Here is a 26,855-nt window from a genome sequence, read left to right as displayed (position 1 = left end):
CAGGACTGTGGAAAGCTGGTGTAGTGCTGTCGGAGGTTGCAGGCGTAACTCTGTCGTCCCAGAAGCCGGACTGCAGTGCAAGGACATCTTCCGCCTCTGTCCGCTCCGGAGGAAGAAGTTTATGAGCTGATGGAGATGAGTGGTAGTGAACCGCAGTGCCGGAGTCTCTTAAACACTAACCGCATTGACCCACAAGGGACTTCTTTGTTAAAACTAAACGGCTCTAAAGGCGTTAATGTATAACCCGGGGCTGGCAGGACGCTTGGTAACAACTTTACTTGAGGATGTACCGACCCCTGCGAGCGTTCCAGAAAATAAAGATGACTCATGGCCACCTGTACTCCTAACTGAAGAGGCGCATTTTAGGAGGCGAAAACTACAGAATTCCCATAATTCGATGGGAGGAAGGTGGCTTCTAGGACGGACGCTTGGGATGCTGGTTTCTCTTTATTTCAACCGTAGGCTAAAATGAATCCTTTTTTTTGTAATTATACGAAAGCTATTATATTTTCACCTAATAGAACGCGAACAAAAATCAGGTGAAACATGGTTTTGCTTTACATAGTTCTCCTTTAACTTCAAATCAAAAACTTCCAGGCTGATGCACCCTAACCTTGGGATGCTAAAGGCAAGCTCCCATGGGGGCAAGTACACGCTGAATAAAGACTCAGATCCTGAATGTAGTCCTGCCTCATACCTAAGAAGTAATAGGGGCGCAAGTTAATCAGAAGATAGCAGGAATTCATATCCCCAGAACAACTTTATTATTTTTCTTAAATATTTTGTCTTCAAGTATTTTTGAGCACCACCTGGGTGTATTGCCTGCTGGAGGCCAGGAAAGGACGTGGGATCCTTTTGGAACTGGGATTACACAGATGGTTACTAGCCACCATGTCTTATGGTTATTGGGAATGGAACCCCAGGTCCTCTGTAAAAGCAGTAAGTGCTTTTAACTGCCCAGCCATCACTCCAGTCCCTCCCTTAGAACATCTTGGTCAGAAGGAACTTAATACCAGAAATACTGGTTTGACAGGTAAATAGCCTCAAATAAACTAATGAATGAAATAATGTTCTAGCTTGTGTTCATGGATGTTCATCAGGCAAAAGGGATTTTTGTTTTGTTTGAGACAGGGTTTCTCTGTTTTACCCTGGCTGTCTTGGACCTTGCTCTGTAGACCAGACTGACCTCAAACTCTGAAGATCCACCTACCTCTGCCTCCCAAGTGCTGGGATTAAAGGCATGTACTACCAGTGGCTGGCAGATAGGATTTTAAATCATGATATGAAATTTGATGTGGTGGTACACTCCCTTAATACTGATTCTCCGGATTAAGCCAAGAGGATCAACCATCTATGTGCATTTAGTGAGTCCCTGCCTCAGAACAAGTCCCAGGCTGGAGAGCTCCTGCTGCACACAGCCAGTAATGTGGCACATGCCTCTTATCCCAGCACTTAGGAAGCAATGGCAAGAGGTTCTTGTGAGTTCTAGATAGTTTGGTCTACATAGTTCCAGATCAGCCAAGGCTACACAGTGAAACTGTCTCAAAATTAAAAAAAAAAAACAAACAAAAAACTTGCTACTCCTAGAGAAGACCTAGGTTCAGTTCCCAGTTCCCAGCATCTACATAGCAGCTCTACCTCCAGGGTGATCCAGTCACGTCTGTTGGCACTGCATGTGCCATGTAAAAATAAATTACCTATAAGTTTTTGTCTTCAAATATGAGGATGTAACCCCAATACACTGGGAATTAAAAATACATTGTGAATCCTGGGTTTAATCCTAGCACCACAAAAAATTTCCAGAAATATGTATAATCATAACTCTAGTAGAATCCTGATCATCTGGTAAGTTGTATCTTTAGACTTCCATTTAAAACTAATCCACAGGGTTGGGGATTTAGCTCAGTGGTAGAGCACTTGCCTAGCAAGAGCAAGGCCCTGGGTTCGGTCCCCAGCTCCCCGAAAAAAAAAAAAAAAGGATAAAACTAATCCACACTCTGCTCATTTCCTCTTATCCCACTTACAAAAGGCTTATTAATTCATTCTATCCAAGCAGGACCCACATCCTGGGCCTAGAGAGCATTAAACCCTCAGAGACCTTCAAGACTGGCTCTGGAAACAGGCACACAAACACATGGCTTAACTCATTTTGGTACGTAAGAGCACTTAGGATACAAGGTTAGGCTGCTACTCTTGGGGTGGGTGGTGACTAAAAAAATGTTCATTACAGTACCCTGAGTCCCTGGTCGGCTATCAGCATCATGTCTTGAACAACAGCTGAGAAACTGATGGGAAAAGGGCAGCTGCAAGAGCTTGGCAAAGAAAAGGGCTCTGATTGGTCAGTTTGGTCATTTATTACTGAAACCTAACATCTAGTCTGCTTTGCTCTGATCTACATGCTGGTGGTCTGTCTGGGACTGTGGGTAAAGGGCTATGTGCTCTTTAACCATGTTAATACCAACTGATACTTTCCTCGATCTTTACCTATCAGGTCTTAGCTGGGAGCTTCGAAAGTTTTGTTTAGTTCCTCTAACCCTCAAAAAAATACACTTAACAGAGACGCGAAGGGACTCGCCAAGATCAACTAGTACTAGCAATAAAGCAAGGCTCTGATTTTGTTTCGGAGTTTTTATTTACTCATATAACAGCTGCCGGGGACTGGACACAGCTTTGTGCAAGCCAGGCAAACACTACCACGGAACCAAACTCAGCACGTCTTGGAATCCTTCATACAATCAGGGTATGAAGGAGGCCTGAACTCCGGATCCTCCTTTTCCACTGCCTGGGCGCTGGAGTCACAAGACTGATTCCATGCCCAGACCTAAAGCAATAATCGGAAATGCCAAAAAATCTGGGGATGAGATTTGTACTACGTCTCCATCAGTTTTTGCTGGAGTTTGACTCTATTGTGACCCTTGCCAGGTGGTGTCGAACTTTCGATGCCAAACTTGGGTACGAAACAAGCCCAGGGTATATATAGAGGCCTTGTACTAAAAAAAAAAAAAAAAAAAAGATAGCGAAATGGTTCCGTAGAACCTGACCATCTGCATTCGAGCGCCGAACGGTGGAAGAAAACAAACTCCCACAGGTTGTTTTCTAACTTCCAAACATGCTAGTTGGCTCGCTCTCTCGCACTCGCACGGGGCATTGTGGTAAACGCCTGTACTTTAAGCATTAGGAAGGGATTTAAGGTGAGACCCTGTCTGAAACTCACATCTCAAGCCCTCCGCTCCCTGACACGACCCGCGGCTAGCTCAGACCCGCACAGACCAGGGAACTTCAGGCTTCCCGAAAATGCAAGTTAACGGAAGAACTGCAGCCTTCACGGCGCTATCTTCAGCCAGCCAGGAGCTGCTCATCCGGAGACTCAGTTTCCCCAGCTGCGTTGCTTAGAGACCAGCCAACCTCAGTACCGCAGAATTCCCCGGAAGCGGAGGGCACCACTGACGCGACTGCGCACAGGCAGAAAGGGCCTCCCACGCCGCAACGCTATTGGCTGCGCTCGGCACCAGTGGCTATAGTGGCGGAAGTCGGCCCCGCCCCTTCCTCTTTCTCTCGAACCGGGCGGCCTCATCCGCGAACAGCGCAGCAATGGTGAGGCAAAGGGAATCCGGTGCCATCGGGCGCCGGGAACACGTGGGGACAGCGGCACGGGGTGCGGGGCGGGCGTGGGGGACTCAGGGAGCCGCAGGGCCTGCGAATCTGTATGATTGTGCCTGGTTCGGGCCGGCTCTGACCGCCTACCCTTGCTTGCGCCGCGGCCACGGTCCCTCCTTGGTCGGCCGCGAAGGAAGCGAGAGCTCCCGCTCAGTGACCCACAGAGACGCTTCTCATGCAGGCCAAGATTAAGGCTCGGGACCTGCGCGGCAAGAAGAAGGAGGAGCTGTTGAAACAACTGGATGATCTGAAGGTGGAACTGTCCCAGCTTCGCGTGGCCAAAGTGACAGGCGGCGCCGCGTCCAAGCTCTCCAAGATGTAAGTGGTCCTTGAGGCCCTCGCTGGGGCTTTCCCTGCCTTAGTGCCTGCGTCTTTTCCCCCCAATTGTCCTTGGCGAAGAACTGGGTGAGAGAGTAGGGCCTTCCTGAAAAGGCCATGGTGGTGCCCCCTCACATGGGTTGTAGTGAGACTGGACCAGGGGAGGCTTGCAAGAGACAAAATATGTGCTGAGACCATGTGTTCCAGTCACGGACGTGATCTGTCATCACCATGACCAAAATCAACTGTTGTCGGCCTGAACCTTCAATTTGTGATTACTTAACACTTGAAGGCATGGCCTCAGTTTTTGGCCTGAGTGTAAAGGTCTTTCCTCGTTGCCGAATCTGCGTTAAGTCCCCACGTGTACCTCTTGACAAACCTGTCCTTACCTCTGGGGTTTTTACCTCCTGGGTGATAGGAGGGACTTGAGTTGTACGTGCCTGCCTGATCTTCACTGCCGTTTATTTTTATAGACGAGTCGTACGCAAATCCATCGCCCGTGTCCTCACTGTCATTAATCAGACTCAAAAGGAAAACCTCAGGAAATTCTACAAGGTGAGCACTGGGAGACTGGGCCCTCTGGCTGAGTTTGCACAGTTACCAGCTTTCCGGACTGACATGGATTCTTGGTGTCAGAGGGTCAGAAGGGAGGGTGGACTGGGCGCTAGCTTTGGGCTCAGCTGTGTGGTAGATGAAACTGGGACCCTAGCCTGAGGTGAAGCTAGCTGTTTAGTGTGTCTCACTGTCTCAGTATGTCTGTCTCACAGCCAAGCACCTTCTGTTCCAAGACTTGGAGGTTGGGTTACCCATGGACACCTACAGTTGGTAGACAGGGACCCCCCCCCCCCAAGTTTCTCTTCAGAACCGTATCGTGAGGACATTAAGAGTATTGCTGGGTGGTTGCAAGATGTTTGTCATAACTGTTAGTGCTTTCAGATTAACGTGTTTTTACTAGGAATCGACTCCTGTAGTTAGCTAGTCTCCAGAAGGATTGGGGTGGGGAGCCATGTCATTTTAAGATAATCCCACTTAATTGAAGCCATCTGGTGGTGTCTTGAATTACATCTCTGCAAATTTTACCTAATGTTGGGGTTTGGCATGTCAGAAAGTTGTCTGTCTGTGGTGTGACTCAACCGCCCAGGAGGGACATTTTGGATTAGACACGTCTGAAGTACAGTTTCTTAATTTCGGAGATGCTAGAGCCAAGATACCTATCACTCGGTACTGATGTGTGGGGACCTTACCTCACCCCTGAGCAGTGGAACTTACCTTGAACTTTTTTGTGCTTCATTGCTAGTGCTGACACATGTGGCTTTTCAGCAGTGTGTCTGTGTGTCTGTCCGGAGACATCAGTGTGTAAACCTGCACTGAACTACCTCCAGTCCACAAAGAACCAGGGTGGGCTCTGGGTTTTTGCTTGCTTTTACACCAGGTAATCTAGAACTCACAGAGGCCCCTCTGCCTGCCTCTCTAGCTGCTGGAGTTAAAGGCACCGTGCTGTGTGGACACTTAGACTTGATCTTTGCCATCTGTTCACACTGTTGGAGAATGAACAGGACATAGGTGTGTTTGGCTGCTCTGTGGAGAGAACTCTAAGTGGATAAGTGACGTTGACATGACTGAAAGCCTGCCTGGTGTGGCTCCTCACCTTATCCTGTAGAGCTTTCTAGGGTCCTCTGTCCACCTGCAGGAGCTTGGTGCATGGGGATGTGAACCCATTGTGCCTGCCCCTTTGCAGGCAGGAGTAGGCACTCCTAGGAAGCCCAGTTACACATTTTCAGCAGGCCGCTGAGCTTGTTTTGGAGGCTGCTGCCTCTTGAAATTCTTGGTAGCGCTGCTTCTCCTTATCATGTAAGGATCTGACCCACAGGACCTGGTCCCTGAGGGAACTAAGGGACTGTCTTGCTTAGAACACCCGGGAAGGGCTAGGAGATAGAGGAAAGTGAGAGCTCCCTTAACAGCTCAGGGTGACTTTGACCAAGCCTTCTGTGGTCGGTGTTACCTAGAGCATTGATGAGCCATGCCTGGTGGGTCAGCCAGGCAGTAGCTACACAGAGCCTGTGTGTGTGGAGTGCCCTTTCCATTGTGCTGTGACTTTCTACTTAGTCACTAGGTGATGCATAGGAAAACTGAAGCCTAGCCCCCTCTTGGCCCTTGTAGTCTTGAAATTGGGGAGCTTGGTGTGCAAATTTTAGGCCTACCACCCTCTGGTACTTTACTGACAGCCCCCAGCTGTCTCAGTGCCCTGCCATTTGCTCAGAGAAGTCCAACTTTGTGTCCTGTGTGCTCACCTGCTTCCACATCTTCCCAGGAGCCCCCAGTGCTCAGGCTCACCCTGTCATTTCTGTCCCAGGGAAAGAAGTACAAGCCCCTGGACCTGCGACCCAAGAAGACAAGAGCCATGCGCCGCCGGCTCACCAAGCATGAAGAGAAGCTGAAGACCAAGAAGCAGCAGCGGAAGGAGCGGCTGTACCCACTGCGCAAGTACGCAGTCAAGGCCTGAGACGACGACAATAACAATAAAGTCCAAAACTGACGAGCTCTCTGCTTCCTGTTTGACACTGGCCGCCCAGGGTCCAGGGGGTGAGGTTAGGTGATCGCTTGCCTACAGCAGGTGACAACCACCTTACGGGATAGGCTAGGTAGTCCCTGCCTTGGAGATCTGGTGGCTTAGTTACCTTAGGCCTGTGGGTAAGTTACATGGATGAAGTTCTTGACTTTCAGCAGACTTGTCATCTTGTCGCGTCAGCAATCCCTGACACTAAGAGTTTGCCATTTGGAGTGAAAATGCAGGCATGGGCCACATCCAGCATGCCCTGTCAGTAACACAGTGTCAGAGTCAGGTTAGTGAGTCCTACCCGTCACTCTGCAAGGGTCTTGGTACTGACCCTGGTGCCTTACCTTTAGGGTCTCAAGGCATTTCCCTGTGAGGCAGTCCCAGACTTTGACCTGGAAGTAAAAACAGGCAATAGAGTTGAGGTATCAGTCCCCCAAGGCCCAAGTATGTCTGCAGACAAGGTGAAGAGTTCACAGTTCTGCAGTGTTGGTGCCACAGCTGTGGGGCCGCCTGGTCCTTTATGCTGCTGGCCTTTAGGTCACTAGAGGTCAGTATCTGGATCTTGTCTTTGCCTTTGTTATGCATAGACATTTCTAGTATGGCTGAAAACTCTGGCAAGGTGAGGCTGAGGTTTTTCTGAAGGGGTTGCTTACCATACGAGAGTAACCAGCACTGGCCAGCTTTAGCTCATCGGGAGAGAAGGCTAGGCTATTGACCCAGGTGGCGTGGCCCCTGAGCTGCAGAAGCAGGTTGTTGGTTGTGGGCTTCCAGATGCGGACTGTCTTGTCCCAGGAGCCAGATGCCTAAACAAACATCCCTGAGCTCAGTGACCCCCACCTCAGAGGCCTGTACCCTTTGAGGCAAATAGGGACTGCCCTGGAGCCCCAGTTAGTCTAGCTCACCAAGAGGCCAGATGCTGAGTACTTCAAGCAGCTGATGTTGCCAGTGTGGCCCTCCAAATTACGGAAGGAGACAGCTGGGCTTGATGCCCGCAAGTCCCAGATGTGCACAGTCGAGTCCCAGGAGCCAGTGGCCTGTGGACAGTAATGTATGAAACAGCCCTTACCACTCAGATGGTCACTGACTCAGGGCGTGCGTGAAGGAGCAAAGCTCACCAGAGAATCCGAGGTTGGAGAGAAGTCACTGCTCTGGATGGAATCACAATGCCCAGGCAAGAAGCGCACATTGCGGCCGGACTGTAGAGAGAGTCTGAGCTGCAGAGGTGGAGGGGCCTGGGTGCTCCCTAACTAGACTGTGGGTCTGAGGCAGCCCAGGCCATGCAACAGCAGGAGGAAGGACAATGCCAGCTGGGACCCAATTTTTAGGTACCTGATGGTGTGGAGAGTAGGGAACCACTAAGAGCAAAGGGTGCATTTGGTCCCCTCTGACCTAGGCCCCGTCATACCTGCACTTCCCAGAGAATCACCCTCTTGTCCCAGCCACCTGATGCCAGCTGCTTTGAGTCAGGGCTGAAGCTGACAGTTTCCACACTCCTCTGGTGACCTACAGACAGCAGCCCAAAAGTGGGAAAGCGGATGGGACAAAGTCCACAAAGGAGCCAGTGTGGCTCCTGGTCAAAATGAATCCTCACCTTTCAGCACATGCAGGCATTTGGCTTTTGCCACATCCCACAGGCGGATGGTGTGGTCACAGGAGGAGCTGGCAACGAGGCGGCCATCGGGAGAGAAACGGCAAGACTTCACTGGGCCTGAGGCAGAGAACACATGGGGTTTTTCCCCCCCTCCAAGTCCAGACTTGTCATCTGTAGTTCCAACCATGGGGCCTGGCCTGAGCTGGGATCAGCTGGATCTCAGTTTGCCCATCTTGGCTATCATCAAACCCAAATATCTCCTCCCAGCACCGTACTCCCACTGCCCCAGTAGGCTTTTGGGCTCTGGCCTGAACTGTCTTAGGTGTGCTCACCCTACCATCACTGCTTCATATGTCTTAACAAGTCAGGCACCTCGCTTGCTGAAGTCCTGTGATAAATGGTTGAGGTACTAAAACCAAAAGCAGGGGCTGGGGATTTAGCTCAGTGGTAGAGCGCTTACCTAGGAAGCACAAGGCCCTGGGTTCGGTCCCCAGCTCCGGGAAAAAAAAAAAAAACAAAAAAAAACAAAAGCACTTCACATGTGCAGCGCCACAGGCGACTTTGAAGACATGAGGCTAACTGGAATAAGCCTAGCAAACATTTACTCCACTGGGGGGTGACTTCTCAATATGAGTTTTTGTGCTATTGGACTGCATGTCTAGAGTTTAAGAAATAAGATTTGAGTCTCTCAGGACTGACCCCCTAAGTATTAGGTTTAGTATCACCCTACCCAGGTGCCTCTGCTGAACTTGCTCCAACCCTCTTCCCTCAAAGTCTTGTGTCACTAAGGTAGGCTCAGAATGTCAGCACAGAGTCTTGGCTCTCTCCAGTAAGGTGCCTGAGCCCCACCTTTGTGGCCTGCCAGTCTCCACAGCAGTCGCCCACTCTTCGTCCCCCATACATACACACAACCATCATCTGAGGCTGTGATCAGGTTCCGGCCATCAGGGGAGAAGGCAGAGCAGTTGACCTGAAAGTACAGGGCAAAAGTGGTCCTGTGCCTGTCAGAAGTTATTTGTCCCCTCAGCTCTAACCATCCCTAATCTGCCCAGGAGCCCCGGGTGGGTCCATTAACTCCAGGTCCATGCAAAAGCAAGTTCTAGGACAAAAATTGACAAGTTCAAAGTCAACCCTAAGCCTTGAGTCCAAGGTAGAAGAAATCATGATGCACATTTTTGATCCCAGCATCAGGGGAGGCAGAGGCAGATGGATCTCTGTTCAAGGCAAGCCACGTAGTGAAACCCTGTCTCATAACGAAAAAGAAAAACAAACAAACCTAGGGTCTAGTCTTGTGTTGGGACCTGACCCCACTAAGCCTGTGTAGAGCCCGAGGCCTCACCTCCCCGTGGTGTTGACCGTAGAACCTCACTCTGCCCACGGCCAATTTTGTTGGAGCTCTGATGTTCATGGGAGCCCGCTCCAGAACCGGGAGGGCTCCCTCCTAAGCGGGCACCAGTCCCGTTGGAGGGGCCTCGGTAGAAGGGGAAGGGAAACTGTGTACAAGCAGTCTCCATGGCAATGGGGCGGGGCGGCGCAGCCGCAGTGGGGAAGGTCTCTGAGCTGCCTCTATGGAAGGCTGTAGTGAGGCCAGCGCTTTTAGGTTACAGAAAGTGGCAGGAGACACCAACTTTGGAATCGCCCGGCTGGCCAGATCGGGAGCCCCTCTGGCCGTCGAGCAAGACTCTAAGCAGAATGGCCTCTAGAGGGCGCGCCGGCCCCGCGAACTGAGACTACAATAGCACCGCCCCCACGGATTCCTTCCTCTCTCAGGACAGGATCCTATTTACCGCCGCACAATCCGTAGTTAAATCAAACAAGTGAGAGCCTAGCGCGTGATAGTACCCACGAGGAGCCAGGCTTCTGGCCAGGAGTGGCTGGCATCCGCCTTTACCTCCAGGGTGCAAGGAGCAGGAGGCAGAGTGTGCCTAGTACAGGGCTTTAAAAAAGGTCTTGGCTAATGTTCATTACTGTGCCAGCTGAGGTTGAAGGTGCGGGAGGGAGGTCCCAGGGGCTCTCAGGATCATACATGGATTTCTTGACCCGAAACCTACAAACAGACCTTTACAGGTGAGGAAACTGAGTTCTAGAGAAATACAGAGGCGGATTGTAGTGCTGATCCTGGGTTTGGTCCCTTAGCTCATTAATTACCAGAGCCCTCACAGCAGATGTCTGAGGTCTCTTATTTCTGGTACCTCTGAGAAACAGGCTCCCGGGGGATGAGGCATGGGCAAGTGACTTAGTTCCTCCATGACAGAACAGAGCTGAGACCAGAACCAAGCCTGCCAGCTTCCCAACCAGACCAAAGTGGGCACGGACAGATGTGGGAGGCCCAATGGTGTTGGCTAGGGCAGCAGAACTTTGGGAGTGTCAAATTCAAGGATTCCCAGCGTGACTCATGCCCCTTTTCCCATAGTCCTTTGCCAGAATCTTCTCACGGGATCATTCTATTCGGCTCTATTTTAGTCCTAGACAGTGAGACGTGTATGGAGGCGACAGTGGCAGCTTTGAGCTGGGCCACCCTCATCCACACTCCCAGAGGGTCCAAATCACTGAGTTGGCTCCTTGAAGACCTGTCTGTGCTGAGATCAGAAAGGCGCCGCCCCCAAAGCCATGACTCTCAGACACAGCCCTCAGAATTCCCTACCCCCCCACCCCCCTTTCTTCTCTACTCACGCATCAACGCCCATGCCCACACATTCCCTAGCCGCCTGACTGCTCCTTTGTACCATGGGCACATTCACTGGACTGTGTCCTCAGCTTCTCTACAGCACCCCTACCTATCCTACTTAGGCTTAGTATTACCGTGACCGAAAGCAAAATGGGGAGCAAAGGGTTTATTTGGCTTATTCTTCCACATAGTAGTCCCATCATTGAAGTCAGGAAAGGAACTCAAAACAGGACAGGAACCTGAAGGAAGAAACTGATGTAGAGGCCATGAAGGAGTGCTGCTGACTAACTTGCTCGTCATGGTTTTCTAAGTCTGCTTCTTTATAGAACCCAGAGCTACCTTGCCTAAGGATGGTGCAATCCACAGTGGGCTGGTGTTAATCCCAAAGATGGAAGGAAAAAGACCACCGACCCAAACCATCAAGGTCAAATTAATTAAAGCAAGTAATTATTAAAGCAAGCTTTTTTTTTTTTTTTAAATTCATGAACACAGCTGCCTCCCCCCAAGGCAAGGGAGGAGAAGTCAACATTAGATGTGAGGAAGTTGAGGCTTCTATAGCTCAGGGTAGAGGCTTTCCAAGTGGGGGATTTGGCAGGCAAAGGGGATGGGGGTTACAGGAGTAGACTATAAATATAACAAGTTAGTCCCAGTGACCTCCTGGAACAAAGACACGGTCTCAAGGTGGACATAAGAAGATAGACCTAACAGGTACTCATAACAAGGTAGTCATGGGTGGTCATAACCTTTGAAACAAAGGTAGGGTTGCAAGATGGTTATAAACAACTTTTAAAAATAAATACGATTGCCACTCCTGGAGCAGGCAGTACAGAACATTTGTAGTTAAGGTTACAGATGTGACATAGCCCAATCCTTGAGAAATAGATTTAATCATAAGCAGAAATGAACCTAGTTTGTCTTTACTGTAAGACAGGTTTTTTTAAGATTTATTTATTTATTATATATAAGTACACTGTAGCTGTCTTCAGACCCACCAGAAGAGGGCACCAGATCTCATTACAGATGGCTGTGAGCCACCATATGGTTGTGTGATTTGAACTCAGGACCTGTGGAAAAGCAGTCGGTGCTCTTAAGCGCTGACCCATCTCTCCAGTCAGTAAAACAGCTTTTTAGCCTAAGATAGAGGCCCTCCTGTGTCAATCACCAATTATGAGAATACCCTTCAGGCTTGCATACAGCCAGATCTTATGGGGGGCATTTTCTCCAGGGAGGTTCCCTCCTTTCAGATAACTCTAACTGAATCAAGTCAAGTTGATGTAAAATAGCCAACACAGCACCCTACCGACTTACCCAGGTCCCGTGCAGCACAAGTCCCACCTCCTGGGGCATTAGCCTCCCTTTTCCCTACACCCATGCTGTTAGAGCAGTGATGGACAAGGTGCCCAGGAAGCTGTGCCTTGGTCCCTTCATATGTAAAGTAAGTCCTCTGAGGTTTGCTGTTGACATATTACTTTTAGCCATTTTATTGAGTTCTTAATATCTACCACCCTTCCAATCTTTATTCCACACTAATCTCTTCTAACCCCAGAACACTAGGTAGGAGAGATAGAAGGTTAGAGGGGAAAGGACTCAAAGACCTCTTTAAACTACTTCCTAAGGATTAGGGGGATTGGGGACCTTGGGGTTGGCCCAATCTTCATCGTCAGGATATCTCAAACTTCTTCTTGTCTCCTTGGTCACAACCACTTGACAAGCCAAAACAGAAGGAACCAGCAAGCAGCAGGGACAGCAGCAACTTCGACAGGTCCTCTCATGGCTCTCCCATTTCTACCCTCTCCAGAGTCCCCAGAATGAAACTATCTACAGCTGACAAAAACCACGCCCCTACTAGGCAAATCATAATCACCTGCTGTGAAGCAGCCTCTTATCCCACCCCTGGAATTAAAACAAAAACATTTGCATAATATAACGGTTTTTAAGAAACCAAAGTTCTCTCTGGCTTGTCTGCTAGGACGCAGTGGCATGCTACCTCTTAGAGTTGGTGACTAATCTGCAGAACTGCTTAGAAACTTTAGGGAAACCTTCTTCTAGACATAGATTTCCAAATTGTCCTTCCTACTGAGCACACATCTGGGGTCACTAGTGATGTATAGAGGGGCCTGGCAGCCAGGGGTTTTGTGACCCCTGTAAGGTAAGCAGGCCCTGGATTTGGTCAGGTGTAGTCTCTGGGGACTCCGATGAGATCATAGTAATGGGGATAACTCAGACCCTGCCGAAGTGTCTGTAGGACTCGGATCCAAAACCCTGTTTCTGAAACATTCTGTGTCTGGCTGTTCCTGGGGTCCAGAATGCCTTCCCCACATCCATCACCCCTAGCAACTCCTAGGAAGGTCATGAGAGGCATTTCATGCCACTTATCTTCTCAAAAGTGTGTCCCTCCACGCCTTTCTTTCAGTCAGTGCTGTGGTTTTTCTTAAGTCTCTCTGTGTCCCCTGCCCTGCAACTCACCACACAAGCATGTTCCGTGTCATAGAAGGTAAAGACATGTCACTCTCCTCTGCAAAAGAGAAGCCTCGAGTCTTTAGGCCCAGGAACTTGCGGTCACTTTCCAATGAGCAAGTCAGCAGGAAAGCCCAGAGCCAGAGTGAGGGCTTGCCTCTGGAAGAGCCAGGGCCAGGGCAAGTCTAGGAGCTCTCAGTGACGCCAGTGGGCATCAGCGGCTCCCTCACTCCTGAGGAGTCAGGCCTGACTCTCTGAGCTGCTCCCTAGTCCTTGTATTTGAAATCCTATGCAGGAGTTTGGAGACACAAGAAGAGGCCTGTGGGTGAAGAGCACCAGGATGGGTCCGCCCTCTTGTGAGAGGCCTAGAAAACTGCATGTATGCATCTGAAAATGGGCAAGGCGACATATGATTAGGCCGTCAACATGGCTTCTGCCTGCCTTAGCATTTTACTTGCAACATCTCTAGATGAAAGGAGTATTGTCTCTATGTAGGTAGCCTTCACATTCCCTTCTCTTGAGTCAGGGGCTTGTTACATAGCCCAGACTGGCCTCCAGTTTGTAGCAATCCTCTTGCCTCTGTCTCAGATCTCTGCCTGCCTAGTCAAAATGTTAATTGTGTTAGAATTCTTTAAGATCTAATTTTGTTTTAAAGTGTGTGTGTGTGTGTGTGTGTGTGTGTGTGTGTGTGTGTAGATGGTCTGTGCACATGTGTGTAGGAAGGTATGGACACATGGGTGTGTGCTCATGTGTGTGGTGGGTACTCTTGGAGGCCAGAAAAGAACTTGAATTTCCTGGAGCTGGAGTTACAGGTAATCGTGGGGCGGCCAAATGCAGGTGCTTGGAACTGAAGTTTGGTCCTCTCTGAGAGCCAAAAGCACTCCTAATGGCTGACCCATTTCCCCTCTCTCCCACCCACCTCCCTTTAACACTCAACTGACAAGAGGCTTCCCCTAGACTCCAAGGTCAAGGGCTCCCTTCCCATGTTAATTTCTCATGTCTCCATGTTCTGTCCCACCATCAGCCCTTGAGTCAAGCATGTGCCCCAGAGGATTTCTTTCTCTAGTACTGTACATTCAGGGTGGCTTCATCTCTTCTCCCCTCCCCCACAGTCACTTGCATATAGGAATCTTGGTCCCTCAAGGCACTACAGTGAATGCTTGCAGGTGCTGTGTGGTTTCCCAGCATGGTGAAATGCACTAATCTGTCATTGCCCCTCTGGATGTGTAGGGTGCAATGTTGATTGACAGTCCCTGCATTCAAAGGCCCTTCTAGTTTTCCAGAAACTTCCGTCTCTAGTAATGTAGCCTTCATGCTAGAATCAGTTGAGGTGACAGCAGCGTTATTCTCTTGAAAATGCAATGTGCACTTTCCCATGAGGCACCTGCTCATCCAGGGCTCCCTCCCCATCTGCTACTTGCATAAAGAGTCTTCAGACTCACTTTAGACTTTGTATTATGCTGCCTAAATGTCCTTCACTTGGCTCCCTTCCAGACTGCTGGCCTTGGAAGCATTGTAGGAGTCCCACTCTGTCATACAAAGACTTCATTTTCTGATGTATAGCAGCTGCAAAAGCCTAAAATATATAAATAAATCCTATCGGGAAGTGATGGTCTAGAAGACAGCTCTGTGAGCCCATCCCTAGTGGGTCCAGTGTTACTCAGTCCCTTATGCCAGTGGAAGCTTGGACCAGTGGGTGAGATGGGAAAGGATCACAGTCCCGGATAAGAGATGGGGGTGCACACAGCTGAGTGCCGCGAGCTGAGCTTTGAAGAGAGCCAAGCTGCTGGGATATCAGATGAGAAAGGCAGGAAGCAGAGATACACATCTGGCAGCTTCTTTGGAGAGGTTGTGATTGGTCTAGCCTAAGTCATGTGGCAGCTTGGATGGCGCAGGTGCACCTTGAAGGGCCCACGGGGAAACTTGGGCTTGGGTTGGCCTCCACCTGCTCTTCACAGCTGCATTCAAATCTGACCCCTTACCTCTGTCCTTCACCTGTCTGACCGGTTCCACCGTTTCATCAACTCCTGCTGAGTGTGGCAACAGACTGGGAGTCCCGCTTGAAGCGTCTCATGGCGGGGAGCTGAACTCTAATACATCGGGTTTCTGCGGGTCCTTTTCCCATTCAGTGGCCCCAAAGACACCAGGAAAAATACCTCTCTTTTTCCAAAGCCAAGGAGCCAGCATATAGTAAGGTGCTTATCTGTGACCCTCATGATAAACAGGTTGAAGCAAAAGGACAAGAGGATTGAGTTCAGCCCAGACTGGGCTACAAAGAGAAATTATGTCTCAACATCCAAAAAAAAAAAAAAAAAAAAGAGGGAGGTGTAGAGGTGCCTGTGTGTGGATTTAAAAGAAAGTTGTCTTGCAGCGGAAGCACACAGCACACGCCTTCAATCCCAGCACTCAAAAGGCAGCGAGGTAAGTGGTCTACATAGTAAGTTTCCAGGTCAGCCAGGGAGACCTAGTGAGACTCGTCTCAAAAGCAAACAATAACAAAATCAAACCAAAAGACTGTCCTAGGATTGCTGGGCTTGACCTTGTAAAAGAGAGATCGGGAGCAGGAGATACGGGTCAGAGTTCAGAGCATTTGTTCTTGCAGAGGACCTGGGTTCAATTCCCAGCACCCACAGGTGGTTCACAACCATCCAGAACTCCAGACCCCTAGGATTTGAAACCCTCTCCTGAATACCTCGTAGCACACTTATATGCATGCAGGCATACACCTAAAATAAATTAATGTAAACAATTTAAAGAGAGAAGGACCACTACAGCATCTTGACCTCACAGCTGTTCACTGTGGTTCAGATCCATCTCATCACAGTCAGTCAGTCTGTCTGTCTGTCCCTCCCTCCCTTTATTGTTGTCTCTCTTTGTGGGTAATTTTGTGCAGATTCATCTCACTGTCCTCTCTCTCTTCCTCCCTCCCTTCCTTTATCGCTTATTTTTTCCCCCACTGGGGGAGGGCAGGGTGAGCGTGCCCTCAGACAAGGTCTCTGGTAACCCATACTCTCCTCAATGACCTTGAGCTTTGGATCCCTCTACCACCTCATGGGTTCCAGGATTATGAATGTGCGCACCCCACACGTTTATGTGTGGTTGAGGATCTGTCGAGGGGCTTCCTGTGCGATTACCCAGCACCCAGTGGCACCAGCCACATCCCCAGCCCTGTTTCTTTGTCTCTGAGCTGGAATCGCACAGAGATCACACTTTGGCTTGAACTTGGGATGCTCCCACTCAGCCTCCCAAGAGCTGGATCTGCAGGCTCACACCACTGGGCCCTGCCTGCTCTGGCTCTCTCCAGTCTCCACTTCCGTGGCCTGAAAACTTTTAGTGTTATTTATTTATCTATTATTTTTAGCATGTCTTTTTAGGATGGTTTTCCTGTTTGGGTAGCAATATGACACAGATGCCACAAGGAATCCGAGAAGCTCAGGGGTCTGACTACCATCCCACTCTCCCAGTGTGGGCTGCAGCCCTGGGACTGCAATCCCTGCTCTCAGGCCAAGACCTCTCCCACATGCTGGAGCCCTGAGACACTGAGGTAACTGAGCTCTAGTCAACACCAAGAACAACCACTGCCTGGTTCAGGTCTTTGATGAGTGAGGGACAGACATCGGTGGACATTCATGGGCAGGGGCACAACCCATCAGAGGGGCACTTTTTAGTTAGTTTAGTTGTTCTTATTTTTTCAGACAGGTTCTTACATAGTGCAGGATGAACTCAAACTCAATTGACAAGCTTTGCCTTGAACAATTGATCCTCCTGCCTCAGCTTCCCATGTTCTACCATGGCCACTCAGACCAAATTTTAATGATGTTTGACTTAATTTTTATATCTATCTGTCATCTATCTATCTATCTATCTATCTATCTATCTATCATCTATCTATCTGTCATCTATCTATCTGTCATCTATCTATCTGTCATCTATCTATCATCTATCAATCTGTCATCTATCTATCATCTATCTATCTGTCATCTATCGATCTATCTATGTATCTATCATCTTACTATTATCTACCTAGTTGGTTTTTTGAAACAGGGTTTCTTCTGCAATAGCCCTGGCTGTCTTGGAACTTACTATGTAGACCAGGCTGGCCTCAAACCCACAGAGATCTACCTGCCTCTGTCTCCCTCCCAAGTGTTCGGATTAAAGTTATGCACCACCACGCCTGACTAGTAAATGTAACTTAAAACATTTTCAAGATGTCAGCAACAAAAATGTACATTTCTGCGCTGGTGTGCTTGGTCCTTTTTTTTTTTTTTTTTTTTTCGGAGCTGGGGACCGAACCCAGGGCCTTGCGGTTGCTAGGCAAGCGCCCTACCTCTGAGCCAAATCCCCAACCCCTTTTTTCTCTCTCTTTTTTGTTTTGTTTCTTTGTTTGAGGCAGGGTCTCACTGTGTAGCCCTGGCTGTCCTGGAACTCTCTATGTAGGCCAGGGTGACCTCACATTTTTAGAAATCCACCTGCTTCTCCCTCCTGACTGGTGGGACTAAAGGTATGCTGTGAATGTCACTGCTCTAAGCCCCTGTGTCATCAGCCTGAAGCCATGGCTGTGTTGGCTGCTCTCCCTATCAACTAGGCCAGGCTGTGGTGACTGGTTAGCCAATCAAACACTTATACAGTTTGGCCATTAAGGTGTTCTTCGTGTGCCTAAGTCAACATCTCCATCTGAGGTAAAGATTACTCCCTGTGAGTGGGTGTGTGGACCTCTTCAGAGCAGCTGAAGGCCTTTAAGAGCAAAATACTGAGCCAAAAGGACATTTTGTCTCAACAAAAGCACCAATCCTGCCTGAATTCCTGGCCTCCTGGCTTCCCACATTCATGGAGTGATGAATAGGAACATATGGGCACAGCACTTAAAACCAAGAACTAGGGCTGGAGGGATGGCTCAGTGGTTAAGAGCACTGACTGCTCTTCCAGAGGACCTGAGTTCAATTCCCAGCAACCACATGGTGGCTCACAACCATCTGTAAGGAGATCTGATGCCGGGGCTGGGGACTTAGCTCAGTGGTAGAGCGCTTACCTAGGAAGTGCAAGGCCCGGGGTTCAGTCCCCAGCTCCGAAAAAAAGAACCAAAAAAAAAAAAAAAAAAAAGAGATCTGAGGCCCTCTTCTGGTGTCTGAAGACAGCTACAGTGTACTTATATATAATAAATGAATAAATCTTTAAAGATTTATTTATTTACTTTATGTACAGCATTCTGCCTGCATATGTGACTGCAGGCCAGAAGAGGGCATCAGATCTCATTACAGATGGTTGTGAGCCACCATGTGGTTGCTGGGAATTGAACTCAGGACCTCTGGAAGAGCAGTCAGTGCTCTTAACCGCTGAGCCATCTCTCCAGCCCATGAATAAATCTTTAAAAAAAAAACAAACAAACAAACAAACCAAGAACTAAAACCAATCAACGGTAGTCTGGAGAGATGACTCATTGGTTAAGAGCACTGACTGTTCTTCCAAAGGTCCTAAGTTCAATTCCCAGCAACTAAAGCCCTCTTCTGGTGTGTCTAAAGACAGCTACAGTGTACTCATAGACATAACATAAATAAAAATTCTAAAAGAAAAGAAAAAGGTCAAGAGAAGTTTGAGGCCGTCTTGGCTTGTATGATGAGTTTCGTGGGGCTGGAGCCAGGGCGGGGTTTAGTAGTAGAATGTGGCAATATCCTGGGTTCCATCCTCACCACTACAGCCAAGAGGCAGAAGTAGGGAGGTCAGGACCTCGAAGCCACCTACCGAATGTAAGGCAGTCTGAGCTCCATAAACGATGCCTCAGAAAACTGAGCAGAAAGGGATAGGGTATCCGCACTCACACAGGCAAGCCAGAACATTACATGCACACTGCAGGAGGGGGTTGTTACACATGCTTTTTCTCTAACCCAGATCCACAGGAAGCAGGGTAAGGCTGCCTCTGAGACGGGAAGGCAGCCCAAGGTCACAAGGAGAGGCAGAACCCAGGCCTACAGACACCTAAACCTTGCTTCTTTTCTGAGCAAGCCTCACTGTGCTGGGGCTGTTGGGGGCTAGGCTCGCCATCTGCTGTGGTGCTGGGGGAAGCACAGGAAGGCTGCCCTAAGGAGGGATTGCAGAGGGCACCACCACAGTCAGTTGTGCATGTTAGAGCTTCATCCAGCAAGTGTCAACTGTTGAGGCTATAAATCAATGTCAGTCCTGAGCCAGGTCCCCAGGGCCTGTGAGGAAGAAGACTGAAGTCTGGCACTAGAAAGAGAGCCAGTGTCTTGGGGAAAGTCTCAGAGCCTGAGTTGAGGGCCTAAGGGGCAGCATTATAATATCCAGAGGCCAGCTGGGTGGAGGCAGGGCCCATGAGTCTCCCCAGGACTCAGCAGGGCACAGAGGGTGGTGGGTACCTGCCAGCCCAGAGGCATTCAGGACCATAATCACCCCTCAGCCAAGGAGCATGTTTCCTTTTATTCCGCTGGGGACACTGAGCTGCTGTATATACCAAAGTATCCATCCAGAAAGGCCCAGTTTAGGGTTTCTTCCAACTCCTGTCTGAGCTGTCTTCTAACCAGCCAGGACAGTGTCTAAACACACCTGCCCAGGCTCCCAGGGTGTCCTAACAGCCCATCCTGCTGTGTGTTCTTGGAGTCATCCATATATCATGGTCCCATGAGAAGGTGAGAATTGAGGCTGAGAGGGGAGGGGCTTGCTGAGCTCAAGGCCAGATGGCTGCTGTCCCACCCACTAGTTCAGATTCCAAGCGGCCCCACCCAGCCCCACCCCACCTTTGGCCACCTGCCCACCATTGCCAAGTTCCCAGCCTCCTTATTAACACCCTCCTTCCTCTCACAGGACTTCCTGTGGCCACCACATGCCTTGTAGCAGAAATGGGTCTCCTGGTGAGATTGGCCTAGGGCATGGCTTTGCTGCTTGTGTGAAGCTCAACTTCTCAGGTTCCAGAAGGCTTTTGACTAATATCTGTGAATGCTTTGTCAAATATCCAGCCATGCCAGGCTCTTTTCAAGTATCAAGTCACTTACAGTCTTCTCAGCATTCTGAGACAGGACCAGTACCACCCCCATTTTACAGATGGAAAAATTGAGGCAGAAAGAAAGATACTGCTGCTCAGAGGTATAGAGGCAGTGGATGTTCACTGGGCACCACATCCATGTCAATCTATTCTGAGCCTTTTGTGTATATTGAACCATTCAGTGTGCGTGTGTGCACACGCACACACACACACACACACACACACATCTCTGACATTGGTGCCATTCAATCTTCACTGGGGAGGTGATAAAACAAAATCTCAGGGGGGCAGTGAGGTGCTCAGGGCCACCAAACTGGAAAGTAGAGCCTGTAGTCCTCCCCAGGGTTCGATTCCACAGAACACACACTCAGATATGATGGGCTTCTTGGAGGTAGGGTGGGATTTGAACTCAGGCCACTTTGTCCCTGGGGAGACAGCGAAGAAACAGGCTCACTCCTCAGACTTTGGGATGGCTCCTTCATGACAAGGCAAAAAAAAACCGCAGCTGGGAAGTAGGCCAGCTTCCAGGCAAATGAGCCTAAGGAAGTGGCTTTGGCTAGGAACCCTAAGTGGGTGGAGGGCTCCCCAAGGACCAGAGGGGCAAGGCTTGGGGCTCCCAAGCAAGCCTCGAATTGGCAGGCATAGGGGGCCACCAACTGCTTTGTAGTGAGTGGCTTTCCCATCTCCAGCAGTTCCCAAGTTTCCAGTGTTTATTGCAGATGGGTCTTGTACTTCCTATCAACAGGAGGCTGTTTTCACACACACACACACACACACACACACACACACACACACACACACACACACACGCACACACCCCTCCACCCCTCTCCTTTTGAGCCAGTCTCACTTGGAAGCCCAGCCTATTGTAGAACTCATGTAATCACATCTGGTCCCAAGCTTTCGGCCATCCTCCTGTCTTAGAACCCAAATGCCGGGATTATAGATTTAGGCCACTACGCTCAACAAAAACTTCCATTAAGAAGTTACGACGTTTCCATGTGCATGTGTGTGGATATGGATGGATACAAGCCACAGCTCTCCTGCGGGTGGAGGAGACACAAGACAGCAATTCCAGGCGCTGGCTGCATGGGTTCCAGGGCCAGAACTCAATTGTCAGGCATGGTTGCAGGAGTCTTTTTCTGGATGAATCATCTTGCCATCTGCTAATTTTCTCCCTTTTTAAAAAAAATATTTAGGGGTTGGGGATTTAGCTCAGTGGTAGAGCGCTTGCCTAGGAAGCGCAAGGCCCTGGGTTCGGTCCCCAGCTCCGAAAAAAAGAACCAAAAAAAAAAAAAATATTTATTTTGATGACTGTTCCTCCTATTGCCTATAGGCATGGCACTAGGATTTTAGGTCATCGTAAATTAAAATTGATTTTTTTTTTACTCAGAGAATATCAAGATATTGGGATTATCTGTGTATTCTCTGAAATTTGCAGGGTCAAACAATTAAAAAATATTTAGTTTTGTATGTATGTATGTTTTCCCTATATGTCTGCGGTCCACGCTTGCAATGCCCAAGGAGGCCAGAAGAGGGCATAGGATCCCTTAGAGCTGAAGTTACAGAGGCTTGTCAGCCACTAGGTGGGTGCTGGGAATCAAACCTGAGTCCTCTGGAAGGGCAGCGAGTATGCTTAACCTATGAGTAGTGTCTCCAGCCCCCGAATTTCCTAATCGTAAACTGTAAAAGCATGTATTCAGAAATGACTTTCGTGTGACAGCCATGCTTTCTGCAGGCTTCCGTTACTGTAAAATGTGCATCCCCAAACCTGGCCATGAAAGAAAACTTGGGATGACACTGGGCATGGTGGTTCACATTTATAACCTCACCATCCAGAAGCTGAGGCAGGAGGATTGTCCTGTATTAGAGGTCAGGCCATCCTGAGCTACATGGTGAGTTCCATATAAACCTGGGCTCCTGAGTGACAGAATGAGATCTTGTTTTGTGTAAATCATGAGACAAAGACAGAAAACTTGGACTACTGCTGACCTTCAGAATGGTTGAAAGCCCTGTGGTGTGGGCTGGTCTGATGAACTTGCTGTGCAAGCCTAGGCAAATTTGTTCATCTTTCTGAGCCTCGGTTTTTCTCATCTATAAATTGGCGGGAACAGGGACATTGTTAGTCTAAGCACTTGGGAAAACTTGGTAGGAGATTGCAAACTTGAGGCCAGTTTGGGCTGCATATTGAGACAGACTGTGTTTCAATTAAATAAGGACTTAAAATATAATATAATAAGGACTCGGGGGTATAGGTCACTGGTAGAGCACTTATCTAGCAAGACAAGGACCTAGATTTTACTGCCAACACAACGCTCACAGTGGTGGTGCCTGTCATAATTCACATTGTCAGGTTGACAGATTCTAGAGTCTCCTGGGATACAATGTGACCAGCACTTCAATCAGCCGTGACCTTGATTGCCTCACCATGATAGATGTAACCCTGAACTGGGAGCCTTTAAGTTACATTCCTTAGCAACAGAGAAAGAAACTAAGACAGACCCCTACATCACATCGTGGGTACTCTTAGCACCATCCAGAATGAAAGAAGAGCCTAATGGCCTTCCAATAAACTACCGCTTTGGGTCAAGCCAGCTGTGGATATGGAGACATGCTTTAGGGACAGTTTCCCTCCCCTGACCTGGCCCACCTTCATTTCCTCATGGGGAGGCTGAACCCACTTGGTTGTGCCTCCCCCAGATTGTACTGGTATCATGGGGCAGCCTAGTGTTACTGTGGCAGGGCCTAGGAGCCAAGCCTAGTGGTTCAGCCTCACACTCTAGGTCTGTGTAATATGAGCAGACATCTTCCCTATATCTGTATATCTCACACCATGGATGTGCCCTTCAGGACTGAAACAGAACCACCCCTTTCTGCCCTCCATACTCACCCATTTCTGTGTGCTGCTGCAAAACTAAGACCAGACAATGTGTGTGAGCCCTTTGGTGCTGGACCTCTGTACTCCATGCACTGTCCTGGCCACACGACTGTTTCCTCTTCCAGGAGTGCCCTTCCATTTCATCTTGGCCTGGCAATCCTCCGTCCCATCCCTCCATGACAGTCAGCTACTGCTCCACACTCAGCCGGACCCTCCTATGGTTTGAAGTGGTTGTTATGACTACCTGTGTCTGTCTCCCTGGTGACAGATGAGATCTATTACTTTGCTCTCCACACTGTACTGATGTGGAGAAGATGGCCAACCAGTGAGTGGGTGGATGAAAAAAAAATAAATGAATTTGAAAAAATGACGACTTCATCCCATACACGTCATTATCCAGGGCATAGCTTTGAAAACCCATTCTAAGGCTTTATCTAAAGGATCAGATTGGGAATGGAGAGACTCAGTGGTTAAGAACACTGGCTGCTCTTGCAGACGATTGAGGCTCGGTTCCCGGCACCCATATCACGGCTCACAACTGCCATATCCAGGGAATCAGATGCCCTCTTCTGGCCTCTTCGGGTACTGCATGCATGTGATGCACAACATAGGTGCAGGCAAAGGGCGGTGGGGGCTGGGGATTCAATCACCCTGTCAACTTTTGTCTGTCTATGTATATCTTGTCTGCAAGATTTTGCATTTGAGGACCTTAAAGAGTGGGGCAGACTACTATCTAATGCTGTAGACAACTTTACTTCTGTTTCAGAATACGTTTATGAGGTAGAAACTTAAGGGTTCTTTTTTTTTTTTTAATTTTATTTATTATATATAAGTACACTCTAGCTGTCTTCAGATACACCAGAAGAGGGCATCGGATCTCTTTACAGATGGTTGTGAGCCACCATGTGGTTGCTGGGAATTGAACTCATGACCTCTGGAAGAACAGTCGGGTGTTCTTAACCACTGAGCCATCTCTCCAGCCCAACTTAAGGGTTCTTTAGAAAGTTGTGTCAGATGGTGTTTTGCTGGGGCAAACACATGAAGGAGTGTTTTCCTGAACAGGTAAAAGGATGTTTCGCTAAAGTAAGCACATAAAAGGACTCATGATAAAGGATTCTTCGCTCACGGCACACATGTATTGGTCCGCCTTACGCTGAATATTTGAGCTCCATTTATCGGGACTCCATACAGAGAAACCCGGTGGTGTGCTGTCGGCCTCTTGCCACTCCCTCGGATTTGGGCCGATTGGCAGAGTGATGTCAGCAGATACAGACTCATTTCGAGTTTTGCTAAGACAGACTCGCATGCTGAGGCAAAACAGGTGGAGAGGCGAGTCCTGTGGCGGCCACGTGATGCTCGGAGAGAGTATGAATCCCCAATCCCCCAAAGAACCATTTCTGAACGGGTCTACTTCCCCCGTATCCTTTTTTTTTTTTTTTTAAAGATTTATTCATTTATTATATATAAGTACACTGTAGCTGTCTTCAGATACACCAGAAGAGGGCATCGGATCTCATTATAGATGGTTGTGAGCCACCATGTGGTTGCTGGGAATTGAACTCAGGACCTCTGGAAGAGCAGCCGGTGCTCTTAACCACTGAGCCACCTCTCCAGCCCCCTACTTCCCCCGTATCCTAATGACCTTGCTTTTTCACTACCTCTGGTGGGCCCTGGGCAAGAAGGGAAGTGAAATCATTTAAGAAGCGCTGTTAGAAGTAGTTCTTGCACAAATGTAACAAGGTACGCAATGATCCAAGGAAGGCTGCTTGATTTCAGAAAAAGAAACACGATCAGAAAACCATAAATAGGGGTTGGGGATTTAGCTCAGTGGTAGAGCGCTTGCCTAGCAAGCGCAAGGCCCTGGGTTCGGTCCCCAGCTCCGAAAAATAGAAAAAAAAAACACCCCATAAATAAACGCCAGTGAGCACATACTAAATATTAGCTGAGCGGTCCTCACCCGGAACTCTCTCAGGACAGAGCAAGTTAAACAATCGCCTGGCACGTACTAGAGATTATATCTGGGAAAGCGTGAAAGCAAGGCTGAAAGCCATATCCAGGCTCAGGTGCACCGAGGGCAGCACTCAGCACCTCCTTTCACCAGATTGGACTCCACAGCCATGTCCAACAACAACAACAACAACAACAACGAACACGTCTTAGACGTTGAATGTAAATGTTTGTTGCAGGAGGCACCCAGCCACATCCAATAATAATCCAGGGAAGGAAATGCACCTCAGTACAGGCTCTCCCTCTGCCTTTTCCCCTGGTGCCTCTCTCACAGGTTCCCAAGGTCTTGTTAACCACGTGTCATTCCTTTGACCATTTCCCAACAACCCCTGCCCCAAACAAATTCCAGCTGTGGGAGAAACAGAAAATATAAACACCTCCTGCTGAATGGACTTTGTCAACGGGATACAAACTAGGAAGAGGGAGCCTCAAATGAGGAATTGTATTCCTCAGATTGGCCTGTGGAAGTGTCTGGGGTCCGGGGTCATTGATTCACGATTCATATGGAAAGGCTCCGCCCCCGGCGGGTGAGAGCTCTCCTTGGTAGGTGGGCTTGAGTGGTATAAGAAGCAGGAGGGATAAGCCTTGAGCCAGTGAGCAGTGTTTCTTCGTGTTCTCTGCTTTCGTTCCTGCCTTAAGGTTCCCACCTTGAACTCCTTGCCTCAGCTGTGCAGAAGGACTGTAACCTGTAAGCTAAAATTATCTCCCTATTTGCAATACGTGCAGGTCAGTGTCTATCAAAGTACCGACAGCATACCTGTGCCATTTTCTCACACAATTCATCGTTTGCCTTGATTTCAGTTCTGCCCTGCACATCCTTTCTGGTTTTTCAATAAACTTGGAAGTAGTGGGGAAGGAAGGGAGGGAACCGAAGAGGAACCCTAGACTCTACATGGGCTCCTGATGGGAGAAGCCCCAGACAATGAATTCACAGAACTCCACAAATTCTATACCAGCCCCCACAGTTTAAAAAAAAAAAGTTGTTTTTCTTCACTTTTTAAAAAATATAAAAGCTTTGTTTTGGTAAAAATGACACAACCTCTCATAAATGATGGTCATGGCATCATTAAAAAATATTTAACTCATCTGGGAGGACCAAAAGAAAAATAAAATTACTCTTCCCGGTACCTCCCAACTACTTACGAAAGTTATTCTTGAGCTCAGCCGCTGAGCTCCGCCTAAGATGCTTCAACAATTCCCATGACCCGGAGAATGTTGTGAGGTCCCTTCTGGACTGGACGTCGCTTTCCTGTAACCCACTCGTCCATTTGTTCAAGTGCCTGTCTGTTGAGGCCAGGCTGCAGCTCAGTCCTAGAGTGCTTCCCTGGCCTGTGTGAGGTTCCATCCCCAGCACTGTAGGAGAGAAAACATCAGGAAGGAAGCCCTGTGCCAGGTTCTGCACTCTGGGGAGTCAGGGCGGGGCTGCTCTGAATTCAAATAGTGACGCATAGAAGTATATGGTTGCAACTGTGGCCAGAGGTTGGGCCATAAGGTGGGGTCTGTTTCTCCAAGGAAGCCAGAGACAGCAGGGATGGCTTTCTGGAGGAGATAGTGGCTGATCTGTTTTGTTTTTGTTTTTGTTTTTGTTTTTTTATTTTTCCGGAGCTGGGGACCTAACCCAGGGTCTTGCGCTTGCTAGGCAAGCGCTCTACCATTGAGCTAAATCCCCAACCCCCGGTAGTGGCTGATCTGAAGGAGGAGGCAATAGTCTGGAGAGACGAAGAAAGT

At 48.9% G+C, this 26,855-nt stretch overlaps 2 protein-coding genes and 1 non-coding gene across 6 annotated transcripts; 2 read left to right on the top strand and 1 right to left on the bottom strand.

Moving 5' to 3' along the window:
* Positions 1-7: 7 nt before the first annotated feature.
* Positions 8-10,737, bottom strand: Wdr38 (WD repeat domain 38). Of its 3 annotated transcripts, XR_010064673.1 has the most exons (10): positions 9,463-9,630; positions 8,973-9,093; positions 8,124-8,240; positions 7,938-8,035; positions 7,648-7,728; positions 7,435-7,566; positions 7,186-7,335; positions 6,877-6,924; positions 6,654-6,791; positions 8-2,990 (listed from the first exon to the last, which is right to left on the bottom strand). XR_010064673.1 is itself a non-coding variant. In XM_063284264.1 (9 exons), the coding sequence occupies exons 1-9, from the start codon at positions 10,370-10,372 to the stop codon at positions 6,708-6,710; spliced, it is 888 nt and encodes a 295-aa protein (XP_063140334.1). In that variant the 5' UTR covers positions 10,373-10,737; the 3' UTR covers positions 6,509-6,707. The 3 variants fall into 3 exon arrangements, 2 of the variants coding, with proteins under 2 accessions (XP_063140334.1, NP_001386264.1); XM_063284264.1 differs by lacking the exons at positions 8-2,990; positions 9,463-9,630 and adding an exon at positions 10,316-10,737 and having other exon boundaries at positions 6,509-6,791; NM_001399335.1 differs by lacking the exon at positions 8-2,990 and having other exon boundaries at positions 6,509-6,791; positions 9,463-9,618.
* On the top strand, positions 2,989-6,514 carry Rpl35 (ribosomal protein L35). Of its 2 annotated transcripts, NM_212511.2 has the most exons (4): positions 3,553-3,594; positions 3,839-3,975; positions 4,449-4,530; positions 6,329-6,514. In NM_212511.2, the coding sequence occupies exons 1-4, from the start codon at positions 3,592-3,594 to the stop codon at positions 6,476-6,478; spliced, it is 372 nt and encodes a 123-aa protein (NP_997676.1). In that variant the 5' UTR covers positions 3,553-3,591; the 3' UTR covers positions 6,479-6,514. The 2 variants fall into 2 exon arrangements, with proteins under 2 accessions (XP_063139598.1, NP_997676.1); XM_063283528.1 differs by having other exon boundaries at positions 2,989-3,594; positions 4,449-6,514.
* Positions 10,738-21,550: 10,813 nt separating the features above from the next.
* Positions 21,551-21,695, top strand: LOC120102092 (small nucleolar RNA SNORA79). The gene has a single exon (XR_005503114.1). It is a non-coding gene; the product is annotated as a small nucleolar RNA SNORA79 (small nucleolar RNA).
* The last annotated feature ends 5,160 nt before the right edge of the window (positions 21,696-26,855 follow it).

This window comes from Rattus norvegicus, chromosome 3 (assembly GCF_036323735.1).
Source record: "Rattus norvegicus strain BN/NHsdMcwi chromosome 3, GRCr8, whole genome shotgun sequence".
Lineage (NCBI taxonomy): Eukaryota > Metazoa > Chordata > Mammalia > Rodentia > Muridae > Rattus > Rattus norvegicus.
This window is presented reverse-complemented; position numbering and strand designations above follow the sequence as displayed.

Coding starts and splice junctions, on each gene's coding strand:
- Wdr38 (NM_001399335.1), bottom strand. CDS start 9,531: ATGAACATCAGAGCTCCAACAAAATTGGCCGTGGGCAGAGTGAGGTTC. Junction 8,241..8,972: donor GAGACTGGCAGGCCACAAAG/GTGGGGCTCAGG, acceptor TCTCTGCCTCAG/GCCCAGTGAAGTCTTGCCGT. Junction 8,036..8,123: donor ATGCCTGCATGTGCTGAAAG/GTGAGGATTCAT, acceptor TGCTGTCTGTAG/GTCACCAGAGGAGTGTGGAA.
- Rpl35 (XM_063283528.1), top strand. Junction 3,976..4,448: donor GCGTCCAAGCTCTCCAAGAT/GTAAGTGGTCCT, acceptor TTATTTTTATAG/ACGAGTCGTACGCAAATCCA.